The 12,805-nt window shown below is 53.8% G+C and overlaps 5 protein-coding genes across 5 annotated transcripts; 1 reads left to right on the forward strand and 4 right to left on the reverse strand.

The window, feature by feature from the left end:
- Positions 1-1,261: 1,261 nt before the first annotated feature.
- SCP_0116640 (hypothetical protein) lies at positions 1,262-1,822 on the reverse strand (the record flags this gene model as incomplete). The annotated part of the gene is made up of 5 exons (XM_027753883.1): positions 1,262-1,292; positions 1,343-1,413; positions 1,467-1,574; positions 1,653-1,701; positions 1,770-1,822. The coding sequence occupies 5 exons, from the start codon at positions 1,820-1,822 to the stop codon at positions 1,262-1,264; spliced, it is 312 nt and encodes a 103-aa protein (XP_027609684.1).
- Positions 1,823-1,951: 129 nt separating this feature from the next.
- Positions 1,952-2,885, reverse strand: SCP_0116650 (GDT1-like protein; the record flags this gene model as incomplete). Its single annotated transcript, XM_027753884.1, has 3 exons — positions 1,952-2,055; positions 2,108-2,213; positions 2,271-2,885. The coding sequence occupies 3 exons, from the start codon at positions 2,883-2,885 to the stop codon at positions 1,952-1,954; spliced, it is 825 nt and encodes a 274-aa protein (XP_027609685.1).
- A 1,400-nt stretch (positions 2,886-4,285) lies between these two features.
- On the forward strand, positions 4,286-5,503 carry SCP_0116660 (Peroxisomal 2,4-dienoyl-CoA reductase SPS19; the record flags this gene model as incomplete). Its single annotated transcript, XM_027753885.1, has 8 exons — positions 4,286-4,411; positions 4,465-4,502; positions 4,554-4,708; positions 4,763-4,839; positions 4,886-4,979; positions 5,029-5,079; positions 5,131-5,165; positions 5,216-5,503. The coding sequence occupies 8 exons, from the start codon at positions 4,286-4,288 to the stop codon at positions 5,501-5,503; spliced, it is 864 nt and encodes a 287-aa protein (XP_027609686.1).
- A 2,500-nt stretch (positions 5,504-8,003) lies between these two features.
- SCP_0116670 (Importin-alpha re-exporter) lies at positions 8,004-11,465 on the reverse strand (the record flags this gene model as incomplete). Its single annotated transcript, XM_027753886.1, has 14 exons — positions 8,004-8,337; positions 8,392-8,535; positions 8,603-8,782; positions 8,840-9,143; positions 9,196-9,287; positions 9,343-9,499; positions 9,558-9,673; positions 9,734-9,867; positions 9,922-10,068; positions 10,130-10,428; positions 10,501-10,630; positions 10,685-10,864; positions 10,920-11,300; positions 11,355-11,465. 14 exons carry the CDS (start codon positions 11,463-11,465, stop codon positions 8,004-8,006), a joined length of 2,709 nt encoding a protein of 902 aa, XP_027609687.1.
- A 695-nt stretch (positions 11,466-12,160) lies between these two features.
- SCP_0116680 (hypothetical protein) lies at positions 12,161-12,591 on the reverse strand (the record flags this gene model as incomplete). The annotated part of the gene is made up of 2 exons (XM_027753887.1): positions 12,161-12,169; positions 12,247-12,591. The coding sequence occupies 2 exons, from the start codon at positions 12,589-12,591 to the stop codon at positions 12,161-12,163; spliced, it is 354 nt and encodes a 117-aa protein (XP_027609688.1).
- Positions 12,592-12,805: the final 214 nt, after the last annotated feature.

A 12,805-nucleotide genomic window follows, 5' to 3' on the forward strand; every position in this document is an offset into this window, starting at 1 on the left:
ACCTGATCAATTGGGCAATTTACCGGTGGCTGCAGTGGCTGAGCGGTTTCGGGTCCTGAGCTCGGCGCAAAATCCATCGACGACGATTCCGCATATACTTGCAAAGCGCTGTAACTAAACGCGTGGAACAATTCATTTGTTCACATTTACGGCGATCAGAGCTTCCCGGCGATGCAAATGCAAACGAAGATCTCCCTCGGGAACCACTGTGTTACCATACCAGAAGACGGTGCTGAACGTGAGGCGACATAGGTGCCGGATAAGGCTTCAATACGCCGGCCGCAAACACTGGTGCATCCCAGTATCTGCATCGTTGCGCTTCGCCTGCATTCAAACCAGCTCCTGACACGATACACACATGGAGATAGTGGTTCTGCACGGAGCGACAGTTCCGCATATCTCCTAGGAATAGCATTGAATGCGAATGGACATGAGCGGCGAAGCGTTGGGGGGTAACTACGATAGAGTTCGTGCTTGCTTGGGCGGCTTCCACGGGCAGTGTCCACGGAATGATCACAGCCCTATGAGAATGTTAAGAGGACAAACCTGAGCACAATGCAGCAAAGAGACATGCGCTGGGCAGGTCGAGCACGGGGATTAGTCTATTCAGAAATCCGGTTTATGCTGAAACCCCCCCTGCTTTTGGTAATTTCGTGATGGCTCTGAAAAAAGTCGAAGACGCTCACCTGTCAATATTTAAGAGCGGTCTCCTGGGTCCGCCGTCGAGCTCGGTGAGGGCGCACGCATTGGCGGGGTACTAACGTGGGCCGGTGTACCCATTGTCGTTCATCGGGTGCCGCTCATCGCCTACCACGTCGAGTAGTGGTGTCCCATCATTGTAAAGGTGAGCTGAAAAAGCTTTGTATAAGTGGGCATCATGTCGTACAAAGCCAAAGAGATGGTACACACCTAAATTCGACGACCGGCCATGGCTCATCTTCTCCAATGACGACTCCGACGCGGTCCACCCTGTGCGACACGGTGAGCAACGAAGTCGGTGTCAGTGGTTGATCCCGTCGTTGGCGCCCATTGACATTTCTTCGATGGTGTTTCCGTCTTCGCATTTTTCTCTTCAGCAGTTCCGGGGGAAGGGGGTTTATTTTCCCCCGGGGAGGTTCTGAATAGACTCATCCCGAGCACGGCTGGACTGAGGGGCTGTTGACCGGTGTACCGCTGTGAATGTCTGCATGAGCACACATCTAGAACGCGTGGCATAGACGTGGACACAAATGGCTATAACGATGAGAGAAGGTGCATTCAGCTAGAAGCCGCGCGCCACACAGGGATCACCCCTTATTTCTGTTTCAGCCACCGCGAGCGCATTCAGAAGCACACTGCATACCGCGTTGCTCTCCGCACGAAAACGAATTGCGTGCATTTCCTTCGCAAGTTCTCCGGCCGTCCGAGGGGGGTCTGGTAAACAAGGTTAGACAGATTAGCTTTTGTAACCGGCACAGATGAATGACCTTGACCTCGGCGGTGCCGCACCTCGGGACCGTCAATATGCTTCCAGTCTTACTGGGAAGTGCAGAGAATGTAGTGAAAGCTTGTGATATTTCTGCACCGTCGGAGTCCTCCCAGAGATCAGAGGGAAATTCCAAGATTTGGAGTCAATCTGAAATGCTTGGGAGAAAAATACGCGGTTAAGGAACCATGTCCTGTCCATCTTCGAGGTTGGAAATTGGAATCGCCATGGCACAGCTGGCACAGCACGGAGTCGTCAGAATATGTTTTACAACGTCCACGTGGTGAGGAAGAGAAGCACTCGCAGTCTCATCTCGTCCGCAGCAATCATGTCCTCGACTGTCAAGCTTTCATGCATCCAGAATGCTTTCTATCGTGAGCACGGTTGGGATGGTGATCGCTGGCTACAGACATCCGTCAGACACCCGAAGAAAAGGATGTATAACAACGCGAATTATACAGATATATATTGGACGCGCGTGGGTAATCAGGGCAGATGAAAGTCCGCGTCGTCTGGGTCTATGGAGAGGAATGCTTCGTAGAGGTAACTTATGCCGAAGATTAGGAAGAGTGCGCTTCCGGCAAGTGTCACTGTGTAAAGGAAAGTCAAGACAGCGCTCTCCAACGACAACCCAATACCGACCGTGCTTCACAGAGACTTTCGTGGAAACGTATCGGCCGGCTGTGACTGCGACCGCCGTACAACATGAATGGCCGATGATAGTTCCCAGTGCCACCAGGTATACATTCTGCAAAATTGTCATCAACACGCTATGCCACTGAGCTTCCAGAGGACTGGGGCTGACATGTGCCGCAGCTAGGCCGATGGTAGCTATCTGACTGCGGTCCCCCCACTCGCCGAGGAAGGTCAACACGAACGCCTGCACAAACACCGGCCCGAGGAAAAGGCTGAAAAAATTGCGGGTCGCCTCCTTGAGCGCCTTCGTCTGCGGCGGACGCGCAGGTCTTGCACTGCCATTCGACTCCCTCTGAGGCCTGCCGCCCTCCTCGACCGCCTCCAGAGGTACCACGTCTCCGTCGTGCCCGGCCTCGTCGAGCTCGATTTCCTCCTCCGCTTCCTTCATCTCCTCGCGCATTTTGTCGCTGCCACCCTGCATCGCACGGCCTTCCTGGAGCATACGCGCACCAAATACGAAGAACATGAGCGCGGCGCACGCCTGTGTCCACTTGCGCGGGATGAGCGTCGGCAGGACATGCCCGAGCGCGGCGGAGAGTATGGACATGACGACGAGCGAGGCGAAGGCACCGGCAAAGACAACGAGGCGCGGCTGGCGCATTGCGAGGATGGCGGCGATGAGGAAAGTCTTGTCACCGACCTCGGAGACGATGATCATGGCGAAGGCGCGCATGAGCGCATATAGGGCACCGTCGAGGTCCGGTGCGTCATCGGTGGCGGCCATACAATGTTCAATTAAGCCTGCGAGATGTGAGAATATGCTCAGAATTTGCTCACATGAAAACACACCTCTTAAAAAACAAAGGACGAGCCAGAGCCAGAGACAGAGACAGAGACAGAGGCAGAGAGGGTGGACAAGTCTAAGAGGTCGGCGCAGTACAGTATGTACAAGCCTGCCAGTGCCAAGTCTCTTCCACCAAAGTGGTGCGCGTGCCACGTGATCATGGAACGAACCAATCTCGTCACTGCCATTACGGACGCGTCTCGCGATATACTTATTCACTTGAATTGAAGAGCTTTCTCAGCTGGCTCTCTCCAGCTGTCTGGATGTCAAGGTGATCGCAACTAGGGTCTAAGTCTCAGGCACCCCGACATGAGGCGTGTCTTGGGCTGCACTACCCGGGTCGAAGTTCTCTGACTCTGTCGTAACGTTAACGTCCGTTCACTATCCATTAGGTGATAGGAAAGCCATCCATTTTATTCAAAGATAACTTAGCGAAAGGGACAAGACGTTCGGTTGGAACGTTCTGCACTAATTATCTAGCAGCGTGCCCCACTGAACGGACGTACTGCCTCAGCTGAATTAACTACTAGGGTTTAAAATTTACGAACAAGGTCGAGCGAGGACAGAAACAGGACTCTCCTCAAAAATTGCGTCCTGAGATTCATTGCATATATCGAGTGAGCGTCAGCACCAAGCGGACACTAACGAAACATCACTCAGTCTCTCTGCGCGATTTGATTGATATTCAGTCTCGCATCGCTGCCACACGACACAGACGACACTGCGTCCAACAGAGCCTTGGAGAGGTATGGGAGCCTCATAGGGTGACCAGAGAGAGATGGCTGTGGATCCCGTACGTGTCTTGTTCAGCCCTTATTCACATAAATTCCAGCGACGCGAAATTTTGCTCATCATCGCGAGCTGCAGCAAGTACATAGGAAATACTCACATATATGGTGCCTTCTTCCATGACTTACGACCTCTGAGATGGATTCTGGTATTACATTCAGCCTCTTAAAGGCAGACTCTCAGGCTGCTTCGACCGTCGTTCCTCAGGATGACCGTGTCTGGATCACATCGCCCAAAGGTTATAACGAGAAATTCCTGCAGTTTAAATTTTACGTATATACCTCTTCCTGCAAGTGGCAGCGATGGACGAGGAGGATGCAACACACCTCACTGTGCATTGCGAGCGCGTCCGACGCGTCGCGTCGACGCGTTGTGCACGTGAATATCAGCGTGGCCGGTGCCGGCGGGATTTTTGAGCGACGCGCTCGGGCTGCGGTAGACGAGCCCGAATCTCACGCCTACTCATGGTCACCTGCTCCCCACCATCCCCGTTTCACTTATACCCGTCGAGCTAACGTCGACCGACGTCGCTGCTTGATCCCCGCCAAACGATGGCTGCCTACGTTGCACCTGTAGTGCCCTCGACCGCCGTCTTCAAAGACGGTCTCTTCGACGGCAAGGTCCTCTTCTGCACCGGCGGCGGGTCTGGGATATGCAAAGCGATGACTGAGGCCGTGGTGCGTGTTCCTCTTGCCCGTCGCGCCTTCGTGTGATTCAGAACCTCAATTAGATGCGACACGGTGCCAACGCGACCATCGTCGGGCGCAAGTGCGTGCTTCTTTCCTACCGCTGACGCGACTCGAACCGAACATCGCACAGACTTGACCGCCTGACCGCCTCAGCAGCGGAGCTCGCGAAGGCTACCGGACGAGAGTGTCTCCCCGCCCAGGCAGACGTCAGAGACCCAAAGCAGGTGCACGACGCGGTCGCGAAGACGATCGCCAAGTTCGGGCGCATCGACTATGTCATCTGCGGTGAGTGTCTCTCGCACACTTGCGCGTGCTTGCAGCGATTGAGCACACGGGCAGGTGCTGCCGGAAACTTCCTCGCTCCCATCTCTGGCCTGTCCGAGAACGGGTTCAAGACCGTTGTCGAAATTGATACGGTGCGCGTCTTGGCCGCCTCTCGCGTGTCCTGCTCACTGTGCGCAGTTTGGGACGTACAACACCATCAAGGCCACCCTGCCCCACGTGCGCGCGTCCAAGGGGTCGTACATCCACGTCAGCGCTACGCTCCATTACAGAGGTCCGTAGCCCTGCGACCCGCACGATGCGCGATACTCACTCGTGTGCAGGCACCCCGTACCAAATACACGTCTCGGCCGCGAAAGCCGCGGTGGATGCTAGTACGTCCATTCGCGCGTGCACTATTATCCTCTGACGTCCTCCACCGCCAGTGTCTGCCGTCCTCGCCGTCGAGGAAGGTCCGCACGTGAGCTCTCCCCAGATTCACCCACCCGACTCCATCTGATCTCTTCGCAGGGCGTACGCTCAAACGTGATAGCCCCGGGCGCGATCGCCAACACCGAGGGTGCCTCCCGGCTGATGGTCAAGAACACCGAGTACGCCGCGCCGGCCGGGCGCATCGGAGACGTGCTCGACGTTGCGAACGCGACGATCTTCCTCTTCAGCGGCGCTGCGGCGTTTATCTCGGGCCAGATCATCGTTGTCGACGGCGGATACGAGCATGTGCGCTCTTCGTGGGTGCCCTATCCCCAATCGGTGCTCGACCCCGCATCCTTCCAGGCGTCGATGAAGCCGCGGTTGTAATGGCTATAGTAAGGCCGTGGGTTTTTCATTTCGGGCGTGGAGAATGTACGTTTTTGCATATTTGTTGCGCGCGTGAGGCGTTCGGGTGCGTGCTGCATTATAGTGATCTACTCCACCACAATGAACGTCTACCTTGTTTGCCGGGAGCAAGTATGCTATGCGCGGGAATGGCCGCTCTGGCCTGCAGCAGAAGTCCATCGGTGCAGCATGAACACGCCGAGTGTCGACACCGTTGTGAGATCTTCACGCTATATGGCACGTCGCCAAACGCTCCGAGCCCTTAATGAAGGCACGCGTTGCTCCGGAGTATCACCAGATGCCAGCTTGGCCCGGGAGAACGACCCCAGAGAAGCGGACCAACGTGCTTCCCCAGACTCAGAACTCCAACGTTCGCGGGATGCATCGCAGAGGAAGAAGTGGGACATTGTCGCGGGAGAGACCAGATGACTGCAATAACAGCAAAGGACCCGAAGCAGTTCGCGATGCGGCGAGTGATTGATGAAAAGAAGCCAGGGCAAGACCCGCTCCGAGGGAATCATAACCAGAGACGAGGAAGGCGGACATGAGAACTCTTGCAAGAACGGCGCGCCTTGTGACTACTGGCTTGGCGCAGCAGGACCCTTTGGTTCTGTGTCAAGAACAGATGAGGGCTCCCATGCGTTTGCCGAAGCTACATGCGTGTGCGGTGGACCGGTTAATGGACGGGATTGTGCGCGCTCGTTTCGTGGCGTGCCGTCTGTGGCCAGAATACACCAGAGCATGCACTAACTTGCAGGAGTCTGAGGTTTGAGGGAGACGAGATGCCCCACCTTCAGAAGGCTGATCCAGCATGGGTGACGGGAAACGAGAGCCCGCACAGAGGTGTCCCCGCGGTTTGGCCGATGTGAGAAGGATGTGGTGTCGGGGAAATCTGGATCAGATGTGTCGGAGAGGTCAACATATCGCGAATACGCCGCATACAAGCGAGGAGACAAACCAAGTCTTGCACTTTGCTCATCGTCAGGGCCCTCCTGTGAGGGAAAGTCGAGGGGGAAGAGCAGTTCGAAGAATTCCGTTGAACCCTTTACGTACTGACTGAAGCCAATGATCTTGCGGATATTCCACGGGTTCTCATAATCAACCCCTTTGAACGGTAACTTCACAATGCAAACATGTCAAAAATGCGGGGAATCTTGTCGTTCGCTCCGAAACCCGGGTTATGTCAGTTCCGGGCTTGGGGTTCGACTCGACCAGCACTTGGAGAGACAATCCTGGATTCTGTTTCCCCATACCTCGGATCGGCGGTAGTGTAACATGTGGATGGCGGCGAGTTCTTGCGAAATTTCGAAGTTAGCAATGCCACGGCTGTACTGCAGTAATTGCTCGGTCGGGAGTCACCGCTGTACGCTTCAAGTTGCCAGTGGAAGAGCTGAGCACTGGGGGAGTGCGCGTTGAAGAACGCGACAAAGCCGGTGAGTGACGTGCGCTGATCTGGTCTATGAAACGCTCACCACTGACTTTTGACTGCGCTGAAAGTGCGATCGTGGAAAATGAGGGATTTTCCGGCCGAGCTTGTTGCAGCATTATCAAAGTATCTCATGCTCGCTAGTCACCGAGACACGTCTAATATACCCATGTGAGCACGGTGCGCATTTCCTACTGGGTGACCCGAGGGAGGTCGACATATGCTGATACAGAGCAGCTTCGTTTGTGTGCGTGGTCGAAGCGCACGAACCGGCTGCCCTAGTACTGGTGAACTGGTGGCTATCCGGATTAGAGCCATAGTATTCCTGTTATGCACCGTTAATACGTGACTAAAGCGTCGATATCATGCATCAATGCATCACGAACGACGAAGAGCTGTTGCAGCTGGGTAGGTAGAGTGTGATGACGACAAAATCACCAAAGACCGAAAGGAGAAAGCGGTATGCCTTGTAAGGAAAGTATGGATTGCCATTCATTCAGCAGAAGATCCTGCCTGCCGCCATTAATCCAAGTCCTGCGATAACCCACAAAACGGTCTGGGTGTTTCAAAGCTACGATTGTGCCTTTGGGCCTTTTATACAATAGACATCGCCGGCTACTGCTCCTCGAATTCCATGTTCGATGTGTAGTGGAGAAAGTCGACAAAATCGGTGGGCAAGCTAGGTCGCCAATATAGCGGATGCTCTATTGCTACGAAGGGCAGCATCCTGCAGCTGAGAGTCTGAGGAGCCGAGCTGTCTACCTATGTAAGGCAAAATGTCCTTGCATTGGTGACCGAGGCCCTCCTAGTACAGTATCGAGAGAGACAGGACATTCGTGGCCAAAATAAATCAGGGTCAGGGTCAGGTGCAGTTTGAATTCGAGCTTCTGTACAACACAAATCATACGATAAACCGAGCCGGCGTTTACCTAAACCCAGACCTTCGTCTTTTAATACAATATTGCGGAACAGCGCCGAGAACATTGATGCATCGAATCGTACAAGATACACTTTGCTTCTATGTACCAAGCAAACCAAACACTAGATACTCACAGCCTACAAACCATATCCCGCCGCCTCCAGCGATTGCACGAATGGGCCCACGACTGTCACGTCGCACCTTCTAACCAACGTCTTTAGCCGCGCATCCCTCTTAGACAGGTTGGCGAGTTCCTGGCCAAGGTACTCTCGCGGGTCACGAACGTGTGCGACGGGGTCGACGGGCGCACTCTCCGACGCGGCTAGGCGGGAGTACGCAGCCTGATACCCCGCCGTCTGCTCCTCGTAGTCGATCGCGGTGATACCGGCGTACGGATCCTCCTCACCTTCTTTCTTCGTCAGATATTGAGGTTCCAGGAAGAGCTTCACCAGGGTCGTGAAGGTCTGAGGCCTGCAGAAGGTTCGTAAGAGACAGTGTAGCGAACAGCGAGGGATAGAGACGCACCATGCCCGCACTGTCGGTTCCTGAAGCATGATTGTGCTTTGTGTTAATAGCCGTGTCAGGCCTACGACGATAACCTTGCGATCTTTTGGTAGCATTTTGGGTGCCTCAGGAATGACGAAGTTAGTCAAGATTTGCGACCATAGCCTGAGAGAAACAGGTATATTACTCAGCATCGGAGATTTCATAAACAACGCAAGGCGGAAAGACTCACTGAGGCTGAATTTCTTCGAATGTGCTGACGACGTAGTCAGGTGCGAGTCCCTCTACCGGAATGGCCATGGTGAAGGCGAGGAAATTTACAAAGAGGTACACATATTTGTCGGTCTTGCTCGTCTGTAAGCGGTTCAGAAGTGTGACAAGGATGGCACGGAAATATTGCTTCAGGTCCGCTCTGAAAGAATCGCTATCCGTTAACGATACAGGGCCACAAGAGTTCGGAAACACGCACGGAGGAACGTGTTGTACGACCGCCTGCAGAAGCTCAAAGCCCCAAGCATCGTTCAACTTTGACGGTATCAAGCGTTGTTGTACGACCGCAAGCACAGCCGTATACTGGCCTGAAGAGACCATCTGTTTTGTGTCGCGTGAAAGGAATACCTTCAATAGCTTAACGAGACCTGGAATGCTGCCTTTTTGCTGCCAACTTGCAGGCGTCAACAGGAATGGTACAAGACTGCGATATGCTACCGGCACATCGTCCGTGTGCAGGTCAAGCATTTGCGCGAGGACTTGGAAGACGTAGGGGATGTATTCTGCGCAGGAAGAGATAAGATGGCTGATGTCGAAGGACACGGAGGAACTTACGGTCGATGTCCTGCTGCAGGATTATCGTGAATGGGCCGAAGAGTGTCTCTTCGAACCTAGGTAGTGTGCTAGGGTTGGCGGCCACAACAAATCTGCAAAAACGAATCAGTAAGTAATCTGAGGGGGTAAGCAAGTGGAGAAAAATACCTCATCAATGCGGACAAACTTTCGAAGATATACTGGTCAAAGTTCGGGTTGCTCGGGTTCTTTGAGATCACACCCAAGATCCCGACTAGACGCTGGAGGATTTGCTCAAAGCCAGTCGCTAGTGTTGAGCGGGCAGTGATGATGACACGCATTACACCTATTGCGTCATCGTGGTCAGTTGGGGAAGATAGTACAGTTACGAGAAGATAGCGTACACTTCATCAGATAGTCGTTCTCGGCAACCTTCTCCGGCGTGCCGGCCTTCTCGATTTTTGACAGGAGCGCATCGAGTAGAGGCGGCGCTATGTCTTGAACATCGGCTTGCGAAAACCTGGTGAATGAAATCGGCGTTCAGATATGACATCGACAGGTAAGTGGAGTAAGTACACACAAAAGCTGTGTACCCTGCTTGATGAAGAGGATCCTCTCGATACTGATCGCAGCGTACGTGTAGCAGACGTAGTTTTCCGAACCTAGGTGGCGGACGAGAAGAGGAAGAACGGAGAGGAGTTGCGGCTTGATGAGCTGTTCAATGAAACTATTGAGCATCACACTTATTCAGAATACGGGATACAATACCTGATTCCGGAAGGTGTAGAGGAAACGGATAGCATCCACCTGGAGGATCGGGTGTACGCTATTCGCGTCCGCCTGAAGGTCCTGGAAAACATGGTTCGAGAAGAACTGCACCACATCAACGAGGGTGTTCGTCGACGTCACACCATGCTAGGTAAGATGTAAAAGACGAGATTAGCCAGGAGAATAATATCACCAGGATACAACGCACCTGCGTCGTGCTCCCCCGTGTCGCAACAGCGGTCATCAAATAAATAGCAGTATCTTTCGCGCGCCAGTTCTCCGCCTTGTTCGCGGCGTACTCGTGCAGGCCCTCGCCAATCCACGCGCCGGCGACCGCAGTTGTATCATCCTCGAACCCAGATGATACCAACGCACGGAGGACCTCTGCGGCTGCCTGACGTCGTGTGACGGCGTCGGAGCTGATACCCATGACGCCGAGAGAAGGCAGCGCCAGATCGAGGCGGATGTACTCAAGCGGGTCATCTTCAAACTGCTCGATTTCGTGGTCTAGGAACTCGAAGCAACGTGGTTAGCGCGGGCCACTGAGACTGCGGTGTAGAAGGTATCTGGCGAACGTACCTCGAAGACCGACATTTGGAACGACAATGCCCTGCACGAGGCTCGAGATCGTCTCCTTCGAACCAAAGAGCTGCGCGTAGTGCCCGGAGCGAATGGCGGTAGAGATGAAACGCAGAGACTGCGAGACGAGCTGTGGGAGTAATCAGTACGAGAACGACCTCGGGTGGCCATGCTGGAAACCTACCCCATCATCCACAACGCTCGTGCGTCTGCCGTCGCCCACAAGCGCCCAGATGCCACGCACGATGGCCTCCACGGACGCAGTGCTCTGCAGTGTCTCAGGGTACAACTTCACATACAGCTCCGAGATCTCGAGAAGCCCTGTCTTGATTTGCGATGGTAGCGAGGGCGTCGTATCTTCGGGCTGGCGGCAAATTTCAGTCGATGTCCTCAAATGATACGTGTAGCGAGGCACTCACGTCACCCTGCAGCTCTGGAGGGTTCCACGCCAGCAGCTGTAGAAACAGGCCAGTATCAGGCGCGAAAAATTGGGCGTGCGAGTCCTCGATGTCTGGCGGGAGGTCCTGACATGTGAGGTCGTAGAAGATGTCCACGAGGATGACTTGCGCCTGCGCAATGAGCGCTAGGCTTGACGGTGGAGGCGTGGCAAACAGCTGCGTGGCGGTGTGCACGAAGAGCTGGAGGAATGGGCGCGAGAAGCGCGAAAGTACGTAGTTGATCACGGTAAACAGCGCGTCGGAGCGTGCCTCCGCGCGCCACGGCCGGAAGATAGAGTGTGCGGTCTCGAGTACGCCGATGCTCACCTCATAGTTGCTCTCTGACAGTGAGAACACGAGTTTCTGAACAGACTCTGAGGCTCAGGGGATTGAGCTGCATACAAACGGAGCACCTACATCGATGAGGTCTGGCCACTGCTCAGGAAAGTCGGCGCTAGCAATAAGCGATATTGACTCTGCCACTTGGGCGCGCATCGCCTTGTCTGTTGCACTCGAGAGCGCAATCATGGCGGGAACAAGTTCAATTCGCAATGCGGTCTTGTCAGATTCCTGGATCTGGGAATCTTCCTGGAAGAGTTCAAGTTGTCAATAATGTGGAGCATTCGTCGAGAACCGAGTTAGTTATATCGAGAAACCCCGAATTGAGTAAACAGCCGCCTCCGCTATCACTCAGTGGACCAGCTTAGCCTCAGGAAACCTCACGTTAAATTGGAGTACTCTCCGCAACAAACAAGAAAGCCGGATACAGGGTATGAGTGACGACTAGACAGAGGTGAATTTGTAGTCACCAGTTCTGAGATAGGAAGACCGAAGTGGCTGGAGACACGATGGATTGCTCTTGAGCATTAGCGCGCGTTGAGACTGGGAGCTCCGTGACCACGTCTGGCCACCCTCGATACCCGCACACGCTGAGGCGTTCAATACATTCATTGTTATCAGTCGTTGAAAACAAGCCTGAAGAGTAGATTAGGAAGTTTCCTTGCAAATTGGTGACTGTCAATTCATGAAGACGTGGAGTTGAATAAGAAACTCACGTGGTTGAGGCTGTTCCGCATTTGACAGGCCTTCAAAGCAGTAGAAGAGCGGACAACCGACAAACCACCACCCGGTCAGGCAGCAATCACGCCGTCCGACGGCCTCATTTCCAAGACGAGAATGTGTTCACTTTTGTGGCCTCACGTGAAGGATAATACAGCAAACTTCTAAGAGAGCTGACGCGATCGAAGATTGGTCGCGGCCGTCCCTGTTCGGGGCTTCTCGACATAGCTACATAGATTGAAACACTCACATCATCCCATCTGTTTTTAACCACATTTTTGAGGTAAACACTGCCTGCGAGACGAGCTGCACGGTCTTGCGACTGCTCGAGGACGAGACGAAGGAGAACAGAAAGGAAGCCAGGCTGAAGGCTCAGGGACTGAAGGTTCTGCTCTGCCTGCTTCCGGGATGCGGGATTAAGGGACGCAAGGAGGAGTGTCGGAAGTTCAGACATGATGAAGACGGAAGAAGAATTGGAGGTGATGGACGGAGATGAGGTTGGTCGCGACTGGGACGCGACTTTCCGTGCGCGTGCACGGTGGCATGTGCCGATAGCGCTCATCAGAGTCACGCCACCGTGACCGAAGCCGGTCATCGTTTGTCACGTCTTACCAACAACCTTCGCGATCCTGGGCGCTGCCTGGTATAGCATTGTCGGCGTTCTTGTGTATGGCTTGTAAGGTATATAACTCAACTGATATAACCTAATCTAGCTAATGGTAAAGCTGAGACATTGAGTAGTTATAAGAGAAAATAGATAAGCCGAACTAAAGGTATAATGCACATTCAGCAAACATGCTTTAGCAACT

The sequence above is a fragment of the Sparassis crispa genome, assembly GCF_003851025.1.
Source record: "Sparassis crispa DNA, contig_000000F, whole genome shotgun sequence".
In the NCBI taxonomy this organism is placed as follows: domain Eukaryota; kingdom Fungi; phylum Basidiomycota; class Agaricomycetes; order Polyporales; family Sparassidaceae; genus Sparassis; species Sparassis crispa.